This window comes from Callorhinus ursinus, unplaced genomic scaffold, assembly GCF_003265705.2.
Source record: "Callorhinus ursinus isolate GAN/ISIS: 27379988/994484 unplaced genomic scaffold, GSC_fseal_2.0 scaffold8, whole genome shotgun sequence".
In the NCBI taxonomy this organism is placed as follows: Eukaryota; Metazoa; Chordata; class Mammalia; order Carnivora; family Otariidae; genus Callorhinus; species Callorhinus ursinus.
The window spans coordinates 31,712,859-31,734,715 of record NW_027397070.1 but is presented as its reverse complement, the minus strand read 5'-3'; the positions used below and the strand labels follow the sequence as shown (position 1 = coordinate 31,734,715).

General features: G+C 37.2%; 1 protein-coding gene across 1 annotated transcript; it reads right to left on the bottom strand.

Annotated features, from left to right (window-relative positions):
- Positions 1 to 169: 169 nt before the first annotated feature.
- On the bottom strand, positions 170 to 20,071 carry NAA30 (N-alpha-acetyltransferase 30, NatC catalytic subunit). Its single transcript, XM_025869967.2, has 5 exons — positions 19,922 to 20,071; positions 18,879 to 19,650; positions 13,759 to 13,882; positions 11,695 to 11,750; positions 170 to 3,591 (listed from the first exon to the last, which is right to left on the bottom strand). Exons 2-5 carry the CDS (start codon positions 19,647 to 19,649, stop codon positions 3,454 to 3,456), a joined length of 1,089 nt encoding a protein of 362 aa, XP_025725752.1. The 5' UTR covers position 19,650; positions 19,922 to 20,071; the 3' UTR covers positions 170 to 3,453.
- Between the last annotated feature and the right edge of the window lie 1,786 nt (positions 20,072 to 21,857).

Here is a 21,857-nt window from a genome sequence, read left to right as displayed (position 1 = left end):
TTACTTTGTCAGAACACAAAGTAGATAACAATTATATATCACTTCTTCCAAATAATTCTTGGATGGGAGGCAGGAAGTGGTGAACTGAATGGATTGCTTGGCTTTTTTTCTTAGGTAAAAGCAGAACAACTCAATCATAAAATGCACACAGCTGTATCTAAAAGAAAAATGCAAACACAACTTAACCAACTTTATTTGACTGCATCTTATTTAGACATCTTGCACATTTCAAATCCCATTAAATCTCTCTCTCCAAAAGGATATGGGACAATAGAAGAAAATTATGCAGCAATATCCAGTCATCAAACAGCAGTCCAATATTTTGAGATACACGTGATATTTTATAGATACTCAACTCATATCTGACGTCAATATAATTTATGGTTATGTTTTTACAAACCTGAAAGCCCTGTAACATTATAGCACTCATTTTAGTGATGTCATGGTGCACTGAAAAGTAACTCTGATGCACTACCAATTTGCTTTTGTCTATGCTCCTGGAAAGTGATAAACTTCATGATTTTTAGACACCATAATAAATATACACATCCAGTCTTATACATGTCAGCCAATACCGTAACACAGGGCAAGGTAAAATTAAAACATGTGACAAACAAACTCCTTTACATAGATTTGTCAAGCAAGTAGGGAGGGTAATTTGGGGAAGAGGCAGAAAATCTCAAAACCAATTTTTTAATAGTAATTTTTTTTTTTTTATTTTGTTGGCTTCAACTTCAAAAACTACTGTCTGGTTTCTGATCTGTGGACTCCTCTAGAGTAGTTTCATCCTAAAGTAAGGGAAATTACAATCAGCCCACATATCAAAAAAGATAGTATACCCGTTAGCTTCTTCAATACTAACATATATAGCTTCATGGTAGCATGTATAAAAATGTTCAGCAGTACCAACTGCCAAACCAGTGTCAGTGGATAGTACAGTCAGTCTTAAAGAGGCAGCACCCCGTTAAAAGAAAGTTGCACCAATTTTGCTCAGTTTTAGCCAAGTGAACTCACTCTATCAATTTTAAATGGGACTGTTTTAAGATCATATTAAGAAAAATGAAAGCCCACTATCAAAAAGTAAATTAATGTATGATGCTACTTCAACTGGAATGGAGACTTAGTTTTGATGCTGGGTTATCAAGCTAGAAAGTAAAATTTCAGTCTACTTAAGTAAACAATTTTTGCATAACCAATGAAAGACATAAGGGAGACATTTATATTCAACATACATCAATTGAACAATACAGCAACCATCTGATTTTTAGCCACATGTTAAGGTCATGTTTACAAAAACACCCAGTCAGTTCAGCAAAACCTGGTCAATTCTGGGGCAAAAGGTCAGTAGAAATGGTTTCATTGACAACGTGCCAAAAACATAATGGTTGAAATGAAAATCCAGCATGTATCTACTTTGGAACTGTCCCTATTAGTGAGTCAAGCAACTGTATGTTCATCAACTATCATTACTCTCAGCAAGTCAAATATAAAGTGGTGAGATAAAATTTGATAACTGTTTTAGCTCAGTTCCCTCCATATTAAAAATAACAGAAGCATCACTAGGATTGGCATTCCTCTAAATGCTAGAGCCCAAATGACATTTGAGCATAGACATACTCAAAATCGTCAGCTGGAAAGCTGAGTATTGTGTGATCATCACATTTTTAATGTAATCAGTATTCTGCCGATTAAACTTTCAAGAGCAACATAAAATGGAAAAAAAAAGTTGTCTTTAAAAATAAGGAACTATAAATGATCCCACCAGCAGGAAGATTTTATTTTCACCAAATCTGTGTATCATTATTTTAAAAGTACTTAATACCATGTTCACTTTCAAGACACTACACTGAGCAAGGAGCAGCTTTCCTTTAAAAAAAAAAAAAAAAAGGCAACAAACTTTCCTGAAAGGGGGCTTTTACCAACTGTTAATGGAGGTAGGGTTTTTAAAAATACAGTAATTATAGCCATAAAATAAAATTCAAACCAAATCCTAGAGCAGAAGTAAAGCATATCCAAATTAAAGAAAAAACAACAGAGAATCCTACAAAACATTTTTCACAGAGCATCAATTTTTTTTTTTATGGGTACCTAGGTTTTCCAGTTAAATTATCCATCACAGGTTTCCTGACTCAATTGAAAGCAATTAACTTTAAAATTTGTTACACTGCACAGATTGGCCAAAATACAATGTAACTGAACATGGTAATAACTATTAAGAAAACCCATAGAACTCATTCCAAAAATTTTTTACAATTTTCCCTTTTGTTTTTTTTGAGGACTAAGCAAAGCTTCCCCAAGAATTTGCTCAAATAAGTGAAAATAAAATAAAATCAGTTTAAAATGGATACAATGCACCTTGAAATTTACTTCCAAGACCAAGAACCAAAAGTGAAGCATTTTAAGAAAGAGAAGCAATGTGAAATCCAAATCAAGTGGGAAAAGTTCCAGCTGCTTTGTAAAAGCTGTTCTTCACAGCTTAGCGATAATTTTGATTAAATAAAATCATACCAATTTACATTAATTTTCTATTCTTTTCCAAAAATTCCCTCACTCTCAAAAAAAAAGTGCATCCAAAAACCCAGCAATTCCCGGCTCCATCAACTTTTCTCATCCCTTTTTGAGTCATTTCTCAAAGATTTTCCAAGTAGATTCAACTTCTTACTGTAAGGAAAAAAGGGACTTTACAGTAAACCACTCTGTCACTCACCTGGAAAAAAGTATCCAAATTATAAAAATCTGAAATAATTTATTATCAAATTTAGAATTTAAATAAAAACAAAAGTTTGCTTGCAAAGACCTTAAAGAAAAGGAAAAGATAGCATGCATTCAAAAACTAGAGATGAAGACAAATATATTTATCTACACAGGCACTGGCAGACGCAATTTAATTGTTATCTTTACTCATTGTAAGACACACCCAACCCTACATAACATTTTTTTCATTCACTAATCACTGAGGTACCAATATTCAAGAATGGAAAATTTAATATTGAAAAAATAAAACCTAAAATTGAAGTTTTTCCCCCACCCTCTTCAGAAAACTATGGCAGGTTTCATGTGAAATGTTAGTATAACCTGGAGATTTTTACAATCTACATTGGCTTTTTTAAGGAACAAAAATCATGTTCCACTTACTGGTTCTGTGACAAAATGATCACTGTGTAAATGACATTGTCAGCAGACTTTGCAAATGAACAAACAAATCTTGGCTATCAACTGGCACATCTTGCTGGTACCAAAAGAACTCTTTAAGTTTAAAACAATCTCTTTTAATTCGGAACAAATGCGCCATGCCAAAGTGCAACAAATATTGTGCGACACTCAATGAGACACTGACAGATAAGAGCTGCATGGAAATTACTAAATCCACCTGCAAAGCAATTTTGTACAAATTGCATTGCATGCAAAGGTCGATTCTGCGTGGTTGGAAAGTTGTTCCTTGATGTCAGTTTCTCAACGCAGCCACAATTTAAGTCGCAGTGCATCAACTCCATTTAAATAGTATCTGAACAGCCTCTTATCTCGAACAAAACCAAGATTTTCATAAAGTTTCAAAGCAGACTTATTCGTTATTTCTGTTTCCAAAACAACCTTCGAAAAGAGGAGAAAACTAAGTTACAATTTCATATATTTGAAATTTTTATAATTTCATAATTTGACAAATCCCATATAAGCATTTCAAATATTTAAGAAAAACATACCGCATCTGTTTTAAAATTGATGGTGAAACAATAAATGTTAATGATGTACAGAAAGAACCTAGAAAAATGGTCACTGAAATTGTGATAGTAATTTTCTCTTGGGGCAAGGAGAGGTAGGAATGTGAACATTTCCTGTTCTATTGGTTTTTTGTGATCTTGGAAAGTTTTAGCAATGAGAATATATGTTTTATACTAAAACAAAGATAAATTACTTCCCTGTGGAGAAAAACAGTGTGACAAAAAGACAAAGAAAAGAAAAAAATCAACAATAAAAACTTTGAAGAAAATTGACCAGTACTTGAAACTATTCAAATTGACCTCTGAACTCCTGTATTTTCATTAATTTGTCATCATTTATCCTGGCAACAATTACCATATTGTCTAGAGTCTACACCAGAATCTGCAAATTATAGCTCTTGGGCCAAATGTGCCTATTGCCTGCTTCTGTAAATAAAGTTTTACTGGAACACAACCATGCCCATTTGTTTACATGCTGTCTAGGACTGCTTTCTCAACACAAGGAGCAGAGTTGAACAGCTGCACCAGAGATCTATAGTCTGCAAAGTCTAAAATATTTACTCATCTGACCCTTTACTGATTTTAGACCAAAAGTACCCAAACGTTAGTTAACTGGAGGGTTTGTTAAAATAGATTGCTGAGACCCCTCCTCCAGGGTTTCTGAGTAGATTTGGGATGGAGCCCAAGAATCTGTATTTTTAAAAAATTGCTAGTTGATGCTGATGCTGCTAGTTGGGAGACTACAGTCTGAGAACAAAATGACTACATATTATGGATATCAACACTTAACAGAAGAACACATACACATAAAGTATTGACTTCTGAGTCTTTTTTAATATTACTGAACCAATGGCCCTGACAATAAGTGATACTTTTTGATATTGTGTGATTTCCTTTTTTTAATTTGTTTCTACCTTCCCCTACCAAAACAGCCTCTATCCCAACCTCCCACCTTTTAGATACACAGCTCTATTTGCCTTTCTATTGATTCTCAACCTACCTCATTGAGAATTACCAACACAGTGAGTCACAGTTACTGCTGGGATGTCATAACCCTCAGGTGTTTGAAGTGGGACAAAAAAAGCAGAGTATAATTAAAGTCCCAAGTAAAGCCTATGAGTCTCTCTGTTCTATCTCAAGCTATCAAAATACCTGACAAGAATTCAAACGGACGTAAATAATAGGAAAAAGAATATACCTCAACTCAACCTATCCAAAACTGAACTCATGATCAACTTCTCCTCCACAATTCCACATCTTAGTAACAAGATCTCCATCCTACCAACCCTTAAACCTGAAACCAAGAGTCATTGTTGAACTTCTTTCCTCTCACGCCCCCCTACAAACATCCAAGCACCGAGTATTTCAATTCTCTCTTAAATTTCTCAAATCGACCCTTTTCTTTCTATCCCTAATGATACTATTCTAGTCCAAGCTGCCATCAACTTTCACTGTAATTACAAGATCCTCCTAACTCAAAGGGTCTCCCATTCTCTTTAAGTAGAATGATGCTCTTGTTAACTCCCTGCTTAAAACCACTTACTGACTCCCTTTTGTCCTCAAGATAAAGTCCACAATCTAAAAATAATCTAAAGAAACCTAAAAGGCCCATCAAAATATGGCCTCTACCTACCTTGCCAACTTCAGTTTAGGCATTCCCCTCCCCCTCCCCCAGCTCTCCAAGATCAACACTGAACTTTCAGTTTCTGGAACCCACCATAATCTTTCCCACCTTAGACCTTTCACATAAGTTGATTTCTCCCGTCTGGAAGGATGCTCTTCCTGCCCTCCTTGCTTTTGGCCTTAGCTTGTCCCTTCCAGACTGGGTGAAGTGTCCCTTTCTTTTATATTATCCCAAAAGCACTCTGCACTTCTCCTTATTCAACTCCATTCTCATTCAACATTTAATGACTATGTCATCTCTCCTAGCTGATGAGCCCAACAAGGGCAGGGATCATGTGTACCTCCTTCAAAGCCATTTCCTAGGTACCTAACACACTGCCTAACACATAGAAGGCTCTTAAATATTTGTAAATTATATACATCCTAAGCACCTTTCATTATATTACATAATTACATAAACATTAAACAAACAAAAGTATTACCAAACTTTTAAATGACCAAAGTACTGAAAGAAAAAGCATCATCTTAAAGCAACTGCCTACAAAATTAACTCATTAAAGCAAATCACATGCTAAATTTGAACTTTTTAAAGATCTAAACACAAGTAATGAATAATTCAGGAGCAAGAGAAAATATTACTAAGAAGGGACAGTTAAATAAATGTTGTACACAAGTAATGAGTAATTCAGGAGCAAGAGAAAATATTACTAAGAAGGGACATTTAAATAAATGTACAACAAATAAACTGGTTTAAGAATAAAAGTCAACAATTTTTCTCTGCTCTTAAAAAAATGGAACTTTTTAGTAATGTATGTCATCTTCCAGTATGGGACACTACAGTCTGATCAATACAGGTTTTCAATTTTGAACAATTCTCTTGCATAACTCCTAGAATTCTGTTTTAGGCCACCACCTAATTAGAGCTAAAATGTGTCAAAACAATTAACACAGGAAGTAATAAAGGTACAACAACTCAAAACTTGGAACTTGATTTCACAGAAAAAGGAGTTTTTTTTAAAACTAATATTTATTGAAGGCTTAATAAAATTGTAAAGCATTTTACATGCATTATGTCATTTTACATGCATTTGTCATTATGTTATTTTCACAATAACCCTATGAAATAGATATGATTTTCTCCAATTTACAAAAGAATGAAACTCAAGGCCACCAGTACTGCTAAAACAGACCAGACTCCAAATCTGAACTACAGCTTAATAGTATCCACTCTTCTGTGCCTCCCCTGATTGTTTCCCAGATTAAAATAAAGCAGCAAATGGGAGATCTAACCTACTTAAGACACAATGAAAGGATTCTAAGTCTGTTTGTTAATATTTGGCAATTGGAAATATTCAAGACACATCTGAAGCTAATTATGGCTACAAAAATACACAAAGTGTGGTAAAGAGTTGTATTCACGTTTGTTGGCATCCTAACAGATTAGTAAAATACAGCCCAATTATACAGAAATGGAATTACACAAAGGGCTAACCTTAGTTAAAATGAAAATATTCTCTCAGTACACTCACATTCTCTAAACAAAGAGATCATTTGACAAAATAGAAAATGTCAGAAAAAAAGTAACTACTTTTTAATACTTAATCATTCAAATTCTTATAATTAAAAGAGAATCTGGGTTTATAGTGAAAACTCAATATAAAACTATTCTTTTAGTCCACATCATGGGAGTTATTACATAGGAAGCCAAAGCATTATGAGGCTACTTTGGTCCCAAAGAAATTTGGCAAAGTAGAATTCTACTTAACAGAAAAAGGATTACTGTGAAGTTCCACAGACTCTCTTAGCAACAAACCATTGTCAGGATAAGCCAAACAATTACAGTTTAGAAAGATTTTTTTAATATTATAGGCTGGAACTGTTGGAGAGAGGGCAACTGTTCACTGCTAGAAAGTTCCTAAGCACTAGCCTATCAACTGGCACTTCACAGACCTTCCATCAATACTACTGAACACTACTACTGCTCTTCATAACATTCCTTTAAGATCAGAATTACAACCACACTGCATAGACAAAGAGACAGACTATAAAAAGTTAAATGACTTGCCTACAATCACACAATTCTAAGTGAAAGAAGATGGATCTAGAACCCAGGCTTCTCATAACCAGTTCTTTAATTAGGACAAACTACTCAACCAAAAGTCCTTACAGCTTAAATATCTCCATTTTACTCTTCTCTACCCAGCAGCCTCTGTCTCATAGCCAAAATATGTTTCCAGTGAAACTAAAAATGTTCAACATATAACTGTTAAACACATAAGGCTTTGTACATTATCATAAAATTCATCTTTGTACAGTATCAAAAAATCATAAAAATACATGAGATGCATTTGTATATATCAAGATATTATATGCATTCTGTTAATATGTAACAAATTTATCACTGGTTATAATAAATTAGGCCACTGTTGGTAGGAATGTAAATTGGTACAGCCATCATGGAAGTAGTTACAGAGGTTCCTCAAAAACTTAAAAATAGGACTAATATATGATCCAGCAATCCCACATTCTAGAAAACTTATTCATGCTATTTGTATGGATTTTTCTTACTATTCCCCTAATGTAATACACAAATCCAAGATGCTTGTCCTAGTAGCCACTACATGTTTGGCAGCCAGAACATGTGGGGGTGTAACCAAATTCAAGCCAGGTCAGCAATATGGGTAATGTATTTCTCATTCATGAAACAACAAATCCACTTTTTTTTCATGCTATAACTTTTATAGAGAGCTCCAAATATACAGAAAATTTAAAAAGATCTTTTAGTTATGCTGTTTTAACATGTCTAATTCTGACATAAAACGTTAGGAAAGTCACAGTAAGGCAAAATGAAAATAACTATTAGATCAGAGGAGTATTTCATTATTATTTGAACAAAAACATCACCTACAGTTCAACTCTGTGATTACTAATTTTGGTTTAATATGATGTAAATTTATCTTAAAAATGACAATAGCAACCAAGAGCAGTAAAAACATGACAAATTCTACCAACAGAATAGGAAGTAAAAATTGACAAGATGTGCACGGTAAGGCTTCATAGAGATTTCCAAATGTAACTCTGTATAGATGCATAGAATTAAAAATCTCCTTAAGAATAAAAAAAAATTAGCAGTACAACCTAAGTGGTGGAAAATGTAATTTAAATCCCTTTTCAAATGTCTTTCCGATAATCTGCCAAAATTCCTTAACACTTTAAGAAAAAAGAAGGTTGGCCTAATTTAAGTAAAATCACATGTTGGTTGCTTTATAATTGGTTACTATATTCTTAGAAATTAAAATTTCAGTTTTCCTCAGAACACAATTATTACATACAAGACTGTTTTTACCAAAAGGTCTTTTAACAACTGATGAGTAGATACTTTTTTTTTTAAATCTTACTATGTACAAAACAAGTAAAATGACTGCCATTCCTAGCAAGCTTACAGAAAGCTCAGAGGGAAAGACAAGTTAACAATTAATTGTACAAGCTGAAATTCACAAGTCCATTAAAAAAAAAAAGAGGTACAGATAAAATGCTGGAAGCACTGAACTAATCGTCAACAAATATTTAAGAACCATTGTACTCTATCACAAATGCCACACTAAGTACTAAGAACACAGCAGTAAACAAGAAAAGGAATCTCTGCTCCCTTAGCAGCTAAGGCACAGACTCTGAATAGCGGAGTAAATTTTACAAAAAGAGAAGCCAAGAAAACCACAGAAGCCACACAAATGATTCTGTCCAGAAGGATTAAGGAAAACTTTTAAAAAGTTATTGATATTTGTTTTGGATCTTAAAGACTGAGAAGTAGTTTAATAAGTAGAGGAGAACCAAGAAGCTACTAGGTCTAGCAAATACATCAGTGAGAAAGTAGTTACACTGGAGTCGAGGGGTAAGAAACCAAACCAAATGGGATGAAATGGTAATAAAAGGAAGCGGAACCAACAAAGACAAATTAACTATCAAAAATTAGAAGGGAAAAGGGGATAGAATCATGGCCTATACAGTTTAAAACACAAGGAAAGGGAGAGGAAAAGCCTTATAAAGAATAAACAAAGGTTCTATCCCTTCATAGAGCAAAACCTTTATCTGAACAATGTGGGACACAATTTTTTTTAAACAGAAGAGTTCTCTAATCCAGAGGCAGAACTATTCAAACTGTAAAAAAATCATACAAAAGAAGTTTTTGGAACTATCCTCATTTCAGACTAAGAATAGGTAAAACTCTTTGTTTCAAAAGAAAGAAAAGTAAATCAGAATTAGATTTTTAGGCCCACAATGAAAAGAGTATTTCTACCATAAAATGTGTCACTAATTTAGGATATAACTATGAGACTAAAACAATATAACCCAAATCTCCATATCAATCCCCAGAACTTTTAAAGGAAAACCAATACTATATAAACATATTTGTTTAGTTAAGGTAAAGCACACTACCATGTCTCACAGGTAGTGACTAGGATAACTCACAAAAGGTATAACACCATTAAGGAACATAATACTCCCTGTTCGTAACATCCCTGCTCACTGGAAACCATTCTACTCAGTAGCAGTGGATCAAAACATGGTCTTATTAACCCAAAGATTTCTCCAAACTGTTCAGCAACTTTTATGAAGCTTGACTTCTCCTCCTGATGAACTAAACCAGTGTGGCTACAAACATAGAGACTTACACCCATCAACATATGCAGTCTAATCCACTTAGGCAAATTTTAGTTACCAGCCATTTAAATGATCAGGGTCACTGCATCTTTTACTTTGTGGTATTATATTAAAAGCTGTGAACAATATAAGATCCTTCACTACATGTGAATTACCTTATTTGAAGTAACACTGAATATCCTGAAATGCCAGGATGATTTCCTCTGTGCTGCCCAACATACCTGCAGGCCTTCTCAAACAAACACTATTTAGTGTAATCTGTCAGAATACAAACTAATGTGAACAAGAAGGGTGAGAATACTCTATGGTAAATCTCTGTATTCTGACATGAAAACATGTTCATGAGATATTGTTAAACAAAAAAAAGTAATTATTGCAGAATAATAACTATGGCTTCATTTGTGTAAAGAAAAAGTATTACACAGCTTAGATGTGTGCTTAGAAATGGGAGGATACATATTTGAAGATGAACAGTAGCTATAAGCAGAAAGAAGAATGAAGAGCTGCAGAGTGTGAGCATGGTGAATGAAGGGACTCTGTACCCTCGAATCACACATACACATCATGTTTAACGACTGTGTATACATTTTGTACAGAAAAAAAACTCGTCTTAAAAAAAAAGTAATCAAAACAGGTTAGAGTCTTTTGAGGAAAAAATTATCTAATTTTAAGTATTTTGAGAACTCTCTAAGGCATAGTTGCCCTCCAGTAATAAAGATAATTGTCACTTGTACGGTTCATAAAATTATTAACACAATACAACTTTGTTCCATCTCAGTCACCATTGCTATATTAAAAACATCTATACTTCTCTAGTTTATATTTCCTTCCACATCATATGACAGTAAATTTTAACATTCCCAACCATCACCATTAGTTACGGAGCACTCACTATGTGCACAGGACAGTGCTGTAGGATACAAAGAAATTATAGCTCTGGTTAGGCTGTACAAACAGGCTAAAGAGAAAAGACACTCCTAGATTAATATGCAGACAGGTCTACATTTAAAAAGTGGTTGTCATTTTTTCTCCTCAGCCTTCTCATTATTTAATGCTGAGAGATTTTTTTCAAACACGAAATGTCTTTCATATGAGCTGACAATTGGCCCACAGTTAAAAAAAAAAATGTTATTTAGAGAGGAAACTAAGGCCAATACGTAAGGAAATTGCAGTAAGATTATAATAAGAGCTACCTTAAGTGACTTTAACTGAACAAATCCTCTGAATACCATTTACTGAAAATGTCTAAGATTTCACCTTTACATTTTGACAAAGAACAAATTTTAGCTCCCATTATCATCTTAAAATTTGTTCTAGGTCAAAATTCATGTGTTTTTAAAAGGAATATAATTTTCACCACAAGTGACAATTATGTAATAGTTTGCAATGAAATTTGCAGTATAACTTATGGAATACTTATTAAAAAAAAAAAAAACTGGTAGAATACAGACCACAGTAAAGGGTTTTTTTTTTATTGATTTTTTTTTTTTATTCATGAAAGACGCGAGAGATAGAGAGAGAGAGAGAGAGAGGCAGAGGGAGAAGCAGGCTCCCGCGGAGCAGGGAGCCCGATGCGGGACTCGATCCCAGGACCCTGGGATCATGACCTGAGCCGAAGGCAGATGCTTAACCATCTGAGCCACCCAGGCGCCCCTACAGTAAAGGGTTTTAAACATTTAGAAAGACTTACCTCATCACAGTCTCCTTCAACCATGGCATATATAGCTTTCTTAACCAAGTTAGTACCTAGAATAGAGATATGAGTATTAATGAAGTAAAACTGAGTTTCTTAAAGATACCTAAATTATCATATTCATACTAAGCACAGAAATATCAAATGCTGGGTTTACCTTGAATGCAGATACACAGACTACCTTAAGTGAGAAAAAATTTAAACTGAGAGGCCAACAGAACCTACACATAGCAGTATAATAAAAGACCTATCTCCCTCCATATGTATCCCTTTTTCTTAGGCGTAATTACTCGCTCCAAGAAGTTTGTGCTGTTCTGTTTGAAGGTAAGAGAAAAGGGGAAAAAGAAAAAGGCAAGATATGGTACGGTCAGAGCAATCCAGGAAACCCTTGAACTAGCTGAAGTTACTACAAGACTCTTGAGCGAATCTTGCCAAAGATTATACCTGAAACTGCTGTGACGCAGCGTGGGCCCAAGATACTGGGTTGGTTCCTACAAACCTTATAGTGAGCCTGAGCATACTGAAGTCCAGCATTCCCAAATGATGCCAGTGGTGTCTCTGTAAATGTCTAGCAAAATGTATCCTAGTTTAGGGTCAGATACATTTGGTACATAAAAGGGAAAACAACTGCCAACTCTGATTTTAAGAAATCCAAATTCTGTAAGGAATCTCTTAATTTTCCAACCATGCACATGAGGAAGATCACATTACATGGGCCAAACAAAACGTCTGAGGGCTAAGATGCAGCCCTCAAGCTACCAGGTTCTGCCCTGTGAATTAGTCAGACAATTGCTTATCATTTGCCATGAGCCCTTAATCAGCTCTTTTTAATGTGTCAAAAACTAAAACTTGGCTTACATAACAAGTCCAATCCGTTAAAAACCTTAGTAGTAAACTCTTAACTCTAATAAGAAAGGTTGGTTAAACCAAATGTATTAAGTCAACCTATTCATAATGATTTCTCATGACATCTCAGATTGTGTGAAACAGTCTTAAATTGGACAAAAACACTCATATTAAAAAAAAAAACTACAGGGCGCCTGGGTGGCTCAGTTGGTTAAGCGACTGCCTTCGGCTCAGGTCATGATCCTGGAGTCCTGGGATCGAGTCCCGCATCGGGCGCCCTGCTCAGCGGGGAGTCTGCTTCTCCCTCTGACCCTCCCCCCTCTCATGTGCTCTCTCTCATTCTCTCTTTCAAATAAAATAAATAAAGCTTTAAAAATATAAAAAAAAAAAAACTACAAGTGACAAAAAAACTGCTAGTAATTAAATACTGGTACAGGCATTAAATCTTTCACGAATACTTACTGAGCTTCACTAGATCCCAGAATTGGACAAGCTCAGACAAGCGCTTGATCCCCCATCCTGAACAAAAAGCCAGTAGGTCCTAGACACTAGGACAGTGGCTCTTAACCAGGCTTACATCACAGTCACCTGGGGAAGCTTCAGTCCTACTTCTAACAGGACAAACAAGATTCTCAGAAGGAGGGACCTAAGCATTTGTTTTTAAACCACCCAGTGATTCTGACGACCATTATAATAAATCACAATTATAAGATTAACTGAAAATGCCAGGAAAAGAAGACCCAAGAAAGAGATGAAATTGGGAATACTAAGAAACAATTCTCTTTTCTCCTGGTTCTCCCTGATTTGTGAATATGTTTGAGGACTAGTACTAAACAATGGTAACAATTTCTCCATAATTTTGCCTTGAGGTCCACTTAACCCAGGTATAGACAGCTCCTGGAGGGCTGTGATCAAGTGCCCCAATAACGCTACTGAAAACGGCAGTACGTAGTATAACACAAATCATTTTGAATGTGATTAAAAAAAATGGAGGTAAAAACTGATCACCTGCTACTTGTTAGAAAGATAATTTCTCAAAGCATTAATAAACAAGTCATTTTAAGAACATTTTTTTAAATATTTTGAAATAAAAACCTTAATTTTCTTCCCTTTGCTTCTTTCTCATTTCTACATATTTACATTTAAACCTTTTTCTTCAAAAAACAAAAATGAAAACAACTTATGCATTCTTTAATAACATAATATTTTCCTTACCAATGCCATTTCTCCTGTATTTGGAATCCACGGCTAACATGGCTATATAACCTCTGCGGAACATCTTTTTGTGCATATCCAACTTGCAAACGATGGCACCTACACACTCCTCCCCTACCATGGCCTTAAAAATAAACAAACAGTTATGAAGAATACATTGCCATCAGGTACTGCACAATTACCCAGGGAAACAGCAACCAACCATTGGTCATATTTTTGAGGAAGAAGAGATAAGAATTCTAGTAAGAGAGCAATCACAGAAGTTTCAGAAATCTAAATCCTAGAACTCCTTCAAATATTCCAGCTTTAAAATCGTTCAACAGGGGCGCCTGGGTGGCTCAGTCGGTTAAGCGACTGCCTTCGGCTCAGGTCATGATCCCAGGGTCCTGGGATCGAGCCCCGCATCAGGCTCCCTGCTCCGCGGGAAGCCTGCTTCTCCCTCTCCCACTCCCCCTGCTTGTGTTCCCTCTCTCACTGTCTCTCTCTCTGTCAAATAAATAAAATCTTAAAAAATAAATAAATAAAATAAAATAAAATCGTTCAACATTGTTTAGGGCATGAATTGCTTATGCTTATTATCAAAGCCTAGTGGCAGCAGGGGGAAGCAAGATTCCCACAAAGCAAACATTCAAAGACTTTATAAGAGGTGCTTATAATTATTTGCAATAAAGACCTACATGTTTAAGATTTGGAAAGGGGGAAATATATGAAGTAACTTAAGAAAATGTCTATTCATTAGGATATGATAAAATATTGTGAAACTTGCTTATCAAAGTACTGTAAATTTAAACGTAATTCTAATAAAGTTTTAGTGAAAGACAAATATAAGACATGATATTTATACATGAAAAGTAGAGTTAAATTTTGATCAGGAAAAAAAAATGTAAATGATTTTCAGAAAAAATAGTGCTTTTAAGGTATTCCTTGGATCCTACCCAAGGGGTTTTTTTAGTGAATGACTACGAAGACTAGATATACAATGGTGTCATTTTTTAGGACACTCCTGACATGATCATTATCATAAAGCTCAGAGAATATCTAGAACTTAAAATCAGAGCTTCATATTATACCAAAAGCTTTAATATAACTTTATAGAATTATTTTAATAAAAATGTATGTCTTTCCAGAGCATTAAAGGTTACATGTTGAATAAATGCTAATCATCCCCCATTTTCATTAAGATTTCCAGTGTTACCATTAAAAATGTTTTTCAAAAGTTCTGTCACTCATGAAAAGTTCTAATAATACTGTATTCTGGTAAATAACAATAGGGCAATACTCCAATAATTTAACAACATGTCAACTCACTAGAAATATGTGTTTGCTATAAAGAGCACTCATTAAAAAAATAGGAAAACTTCAAATTATCTCTTAATAAAATTAAATTTTCCGAAGAAACTTTCAACAACAAAAACCAGGAATTGGGTTAAAAAATTAAAAAGCCCTCATTCTGTAAAATGATTAAAAAGTCCTTTTTTAATTGTGGAGAAATCTTGCAGGCAAGGTAATTCTAATCCATTTCACACAAACCTGAACTAGGTCAGAAAAATCCTTTTGATGGGATATTAAATTCAACAATTCACACTAATGCATTTCTGTTTTATCACACAATCCAAAACTATTTTCAACTAATACACCTCTAAAATTGCTATTTCCATTTTCATTCACAATAAATCTGGTTCTATCAAAATTCTTTTGAAAACTAAAATTTCTTTCTGAAATAAGACCTGAAAAATACATAAAAGTTTGCTGGCTGAACAGCATTTTTCTGATTTGAAAGTAACTCACCTCAAGTATATGTATGTGGGTCGTGTGTGTGTACATGTTTGAACTAATGGTACATTAAAAAACTTTTTGACCTCATCTCATAAGTTAGGGAAAAACAGAAACCTATATAAATCTGATACAAAACTGTAGGACAGCTACACTTCACAGTTAATAAACCATCCAAAAGAAGTTTCTTCAAAATCAGAACCACTAGACACAATACAATTGGACAAGACTTCCAAATTGGACAGGAATTTCAAACAAATCTTCGTCCTTTGACCAAGGAAGTAGTAGGCAAATGAAGTATTATATCAGTTCACACTTGGACTAGATTGACTTCTTCCTAATTAAGAATCTGTAGGAGCAAAAATCAAGTGGTATGAATCAGTAAAAAAATAAAAGCCCAATATACAATATACTGTTACTAATAAGATGTTGGTAGTGAGGAAGGCCTATGCTGTTACTTTTTTTTTCTGATAAATTGCTGATGGATATACACTTATAAGAATCACTAAACTACTTGTCAATTTTTCCAAATAAAAGCTTTGCACATATATTTGGAACTCATACTACCAAATGTATTCTTTTTTCAAGGATGGGAACTGAAAAATTCCTGGCAAGATTAAGACTTAACTCTACAAGGCCAAATGCCTGTCAATCTATAAAAGCTGGAAAATTTAAGTTGTGTGAAATAGAAATTCCCAAATTCCAGAATGCTATACATTGGAAAACAGAGGAAGCCAGAAAGTTAAATTTAGAATAAACAGACTATAATACATCACTGGTAATAAGTTTAAGAAGTTCAAAAAGGCACCAACAGCTGAAAATACCATGAACTCAAAAGAGGTAGAGCTAAATTAGTTAAGAGTAGAGTAATTCACAGTGTCTCCCATTTGTCTGGTACTCTACTTTCACATCTGTTATAATTATTAGAAAGAATCATAAAAAACTGTCATTTTTGTTAGTCAGATATGGTCAAGTATTGGCAATTTTCTAAGGTTCAACCTCATACATTCCATTTAATCCATTACAGGTTATATGGAAACCAGAAACATTTTGGAGGTTTTCAATCTCTTCAGATTATTCATGTTTGCAAGGACAACTGTCTCCTGGTGAAGCATAACTTCGTAACACAATGATCTTCACTGTCAAGAGTATGTAATTTTTCAGGTTCTTATTTCCATAATAAGAGGTCAGGTAAAGTTCTAGTTTTACCTCTCTGCCACTAAATACCTGAAGCTTTTATATATATATATAAATATATATATATAAGATTTTATTTTTATGTAATCTCTACACCCAACTTGGGGCTCGAACTCACAACCTAGATCAAGAGTTGCATGTTACACTGACTGAGCCAGCCAGGCACTCCTAAGTATCTGAAGATTTAAACATTTTAAGTCACTTTGGTCCTTAATTTTTTTTGCATTAAAAAAAAAAGTAAAGTTGAGCTAGATTATATTTAAGATCCTTTACAGTTCTAAAATGATAGGACTTAAAATAAACATACACACTTATATGTGTTTTAAATTAGTTCTTACAGGAAATTCAAATTTTTTAAATGCCAACATAAAGGCCCCAATTCTAAATGGCCTCTGATTAACTACTGTTTTATGTTCAATACCTCCAGATATATATTTGCACTAGTAAATCTTAGATGTCAACCACCTGTACATCTCTCAATTTCCAGATATTCAGAATTTAATGTTAAACAAACCAGCTATTAAAGAGCTAAAGTACAAATCAGCTGGTGAACTGGAAGGAGTCTATGAAATATCAAAACTAAAATTTACTAAGTTTATCAGAGTCTAAAGTGGCAGACAAGTTGAGAGAGGCCAAGGTAATATCAGAACCCGAAGTTGACTAAATATTACATATACAACTATTTTCTGTAATTAACAGAAATACATATACTATTTCAATTTAAGGTTTGACTCAAGTGTATGCTTTTGTGGGTAAACTTACAATTAAATCATAAATTTTTAGCAATTACACTGGCATTTAATATGACATGTATAATAGTGCTATAAAATCACTTTCCCATATTCATTGGCATAGGCATGTCTAAGAACTATTTTGATACAATGGTTAGAATCCTGGAAGTGCAGTTTTGTAAAATATAAGATAGTTCCCACAATTTAAACAGATATACTAAATTGAAGTTTAGCAAACTGAACACAGAAAACAACAGAACTACCATAACCTATATTGAAGTAATATTTTCAGATTATCAACATATAGAATCAAAAAGATGGATTTCAAAGCACTGTCCAAACGTCTTGCTAAGTGCAACTAAGTCAATGCTAAAACAATATAGTAGTGCTCTCCCTTTACATATCATAAAATACTTCTTAAAAGCATGTTGCCTTTCCTTAGTGAAATTCAATGGAAACAAAATGCTTGTGAGGACACAGATATAAAGCATATACCCTCAGTTAATATTTAAGTGAAAGGTTTCATACAGATTAAAGTTGGTCAGTATTATTGGGAAGAAACTACTGGTACTGCCAATACTACATAAATCAAAAAACAAAAAACAAAACTATTTAGCTTGTTTCATAGCCAAATCTTTTTTGCTTACATATAAGTAAAAAAATTTTGTCAACTATAACCTTACACAAGCCAGTGTTACTACTAGTATTTAGGTATATCTATGACCAGTTTCCTAAAGAAAAAAATTAGATTAGTAACAATTTCACACTTAGTTTCCTACATTCCACAAAAAGGTATTTTGTTCAAGTTTCAGGAGTCCTTCAGTCACCAGAAGTGTTAGTAGTGCCTTCTACAATCTAGTACCAGAAAACACGCTGGCTACAACTGTTAATTGTCCTGTTGAAGTAAAAGGAAACAATCTCCATAATTACTTGAAAATAAGAAAATGTAAGATTTAATTCTCCACTGTGGCTACAGCAAGTTTACTGACAATCATGTTCACCAAAACATGTTTATGCATACACTCTTCCCTGATTACGGCTGTAATGGAGAGATTAATAAAGCCTGTATCCGAACAGAACCATATTCAAATTAAATGATTGCAAAGTGCTTTGAGGATGAGGGAGGGTAATTAAAGACGGTTAAACATGATTATAAGCTAATAGAAACAGGATCCAAGACCCCCAAAACGCATCATACAGGCTTGTTGCATTTACATACCAAGTTAAGCCAGATCAAGGCGTCTTACCTCCAAAAGTTTCATTAAATAACTAGTAGTGCGTACACGCACTTTCCATCAGATAACATACTATGAAACGCAGGCGTATACATCCACTGCCACTCTCAGCCCTCACACTCCCTGCCCTGCACGGCCTGGATCTCTCTGCGGGGTTCACCCTCTTTGCATTCCATCCACTTACCAAGAAGCACAGCTGTGGCCAGTTGTGGATAAAATATCTATAGGTATAAATGGAGTAGGGTTCAGACAGATCTTTGGTGATCAGTCTCATGATATCGGGCATTTGTAGCTCGGATTCATATCGGACATAACGTATCGTCCGATCCTCCCCAGGCTCAACCTCCCTGCCTGAGGGGCTTCTTAAACTGCAGCCGGCGGTCAGGGATGAAGACAGCAGCCGCACCTGCTCGTCTTCCTCCTCCTCCTCCTCCTGCTCGGTGCCCTCCGCCAGTCCATTGCGGGTCGCCGCAGGATCGCTCGCCGCCACTGCCTCTGCCCGGCTGGGGAGCGCAGTTCTTCCATTATTGGGGAGGCAGTGAGGGGGACTCTCGCCCGAGTGTACCCCAGCTCCTTTTGTTGCAGTCGCTCTGGGCCCCCCGTCGGGGGTGGCCGTGGTCGTGGCCGCCTCGGCCACGCTCAGAACCTTGCTCTTGAGGGAGGCGGCCGCCCGGAGGTGCCGCAGTTCGGGGCTGATCAATCCGTTGAGCTGCTGCTGCTCCTGCGGCGGCTGAGGGCAGCGGAGGCACGGATGCCCCTTGGCCGCCGCCGTCGCCTCGCTGCCCGCCGGGCTCCTGCCGCCGCCGCCTTCGTGCTCCTCGTCGTCCTCCTCGTCCTCGCTGCAGCAAGCGAGGACGGCCCCCGCCGGGAAGGGACAGCGGGGCTCCGCCGCCGCCGAGGCCGGAGGTGCTGGTGGTGGGAGAAGGCTGCTAGGCCCAGGCGGTACCTCCGCCATCCTAGAGGCGACACAGACCGAGAGGGGAGGCCATGAGACCCGGCGGACGAGCGCGCAGCAGAGGGGGCGGCGGGCGGGCGGGGGGGACGGTTCAGGTGGGGGGGAAACAAAGGCAGAAACCGTCCCTCACGGAGCAGCCCCCCCAGTTCCGCGCCCCCCCCCCGCTCTTCAGCGCCGCCCAGCTGTTCAGCCGGCCACCGTCCCCGTCCGCCCGCAACCATCCGCTGGCCCTGTCACCCGCAGCCCCTCCCTGTCCCCTCCGCGCGGCTCACCCCGCACAGGTCCCCGCCGCCACTGCCGCCACTCCTCTTCCTCCTCAGCCGCTGCCGCCGCCTCCTTCGCCGCCGCGGCCGCCTCCACCACCGCCAAGGTCCACACTCAGCCGCCGTCGCCGTAAAGCGCCTCGGCTGTTACCCCGGGTAAAGTTTCCTAGGCCTGGCTTTACGACACTTCCCTGCCTGCCGGCTGCCGGGGCCAAGGGAAAGGGGCGTGGAGGGAGGTGACCTGTGGAGGGGCGGGGACGAAGGTGTCTCCTGTGGGCACTGGGGGAGGCCGCGTGCTGATGGGTGGGGCTGTGGGGCTGTGGGGCGGGGAAGTTGCTGAGGGCTTTGGAGTCTCCGGCTTTGGAACTCCTCAGCCCGCGGAGCTTACAACGCTGGGCCGGGGAGAGCTGGGCGGGACCGGCGCTCCCCGTTCCAAGCTCGCCGCCCCCACGGAGCGGCCGCGAAGCCCGCCGGCTGGTGGTCTGCCGACCCGGCCGCACACGAGTCTTCTAAAAATGCTCTTCCTCAGCTGTACTACGTTTGCCCTGACCCGGGGAGGGGCGGGCGAGGGAGGCAGAGGGGAGAGGGCGGTTAACCGAAGCCCTTAAAGAAGTGGAGCAAAACGGGAGAAAAATCGAAAGAGAAAGGGCGTTAAAAGCTGTTGAGAGCTGGTTGTTTGCAGTGTGAGTTAAGTTTGATCAGTCTGCCCCTCTGAGACAAGAGAAGGCGGACAGGTAGTCCTCTCCCTCTCTCCTTAGCCCCCTTCACCCCACCCAGGAAATTGGAAGTAAATGTGATTAAAAGGTGCGGGACAGATACAAGCACATCTGGGCAAGAGTTAGAGATGGTGGAATAGAGTGATAACGGCTAGAAAAGCCCATTCCTAAACTTGTGACACAAACTGTCACCGGGAAAGCGAAGTCCTGAACCGCCTCCTCACTCACTCCACCAAGTGGTCTGCTCAAGCGGATGCAAAAGGAATTGAACGGCCGCACGCACTTGAGCACGTGGCTTCTCTCTTTCCTCTCGTCCGCAAATGATGATTTCCAGCAGATCTCTTCGTGTAACTCTCCATCCCACGGAGCAAATTAAGTTTTTCGAAAACTGATTTGTAGAGCTAGTCATGTCAGCAGCAGATGGATGTTTTCAGAGACATAATTCTATGACTGATTATGTTTGCAACATTCTGCCTTGATAAACTCTAGAAAGTGTAGCATAGCTATTAGATATAATTGTTAGGATCCTTGTCACCAAAGATAGTAAGGACAAACCTTCCATCTAGAAGTTCAATCTATAGTGATAAAAATAGTAATAATAAAATGTGTTACTATGTGCCAGGGACGGTTCTAAGTATCTTACATGTATTAACTCATTTATAGGTTTTATAAAAACTAATTTATAGATTTTTATAGAAATATTGACATTTGTGTACAAATAGAGATGTAGACGCTTATTTATTTCAGCCTTGTCTATGATTGGAAACAAGTCCAAACCACCTAAGTGGAATGACTAAGGAATGATTAAAATAAGCTTATGATGCCTTAATACTATAGTTAATTTTGTTATTGTTGAAATATTGAAATAGATTGAATATAATAGAATATATTGGTACACTTCCGGTTACTATGATTGCATTGCAAATTACCCCCACAACACAGTGGTATAAAACAACCATTTATTATGCCAACGGATTCTGTGGGTCAGGAATTCACACCGCACAGCAGGAATGACTTTTCTCTGCTCCCTTTATGCATACGGCCTTAACTGGAAGGCTGAGAATTAGAATCATCTGAAAACTTCTCACTTTCATGTTGGTGGTTGATACTGGCTGGAGGCTGCGGGCTGGAGACCTCAGTTCAACTGCATGTAGATCTCTCCAGGTGGTCTCTTAATATGGACTACTTTAGGCTTTCTTACAGCATGATGGTTAGGTTCTGAGGGTAAG

Coding starts and splice junctions, on each gene's coding strand:
- NAA30 (XM_025869967.2), bottom strand. CDS start 19,649: ATGGCGGAGGTACCGCCTGGGCCTAGCAGCCTTCTCCCACCACCAGCA. Junction 13,883..18,878: donor GGCCACAGCTGTGCTTCTTG/GTAAGTGGATGG, acceptor TTTATTTTTAAG/GCCATGGTAGGGGAGGAGTG. Junction 3,592..11,694: donor TTGAAGGAGACTGTGATGAG/GTAAGTCTTTCT, acceptor CTCTTTTCGAAG/GTTGTTTTGGAAACAGAAAT.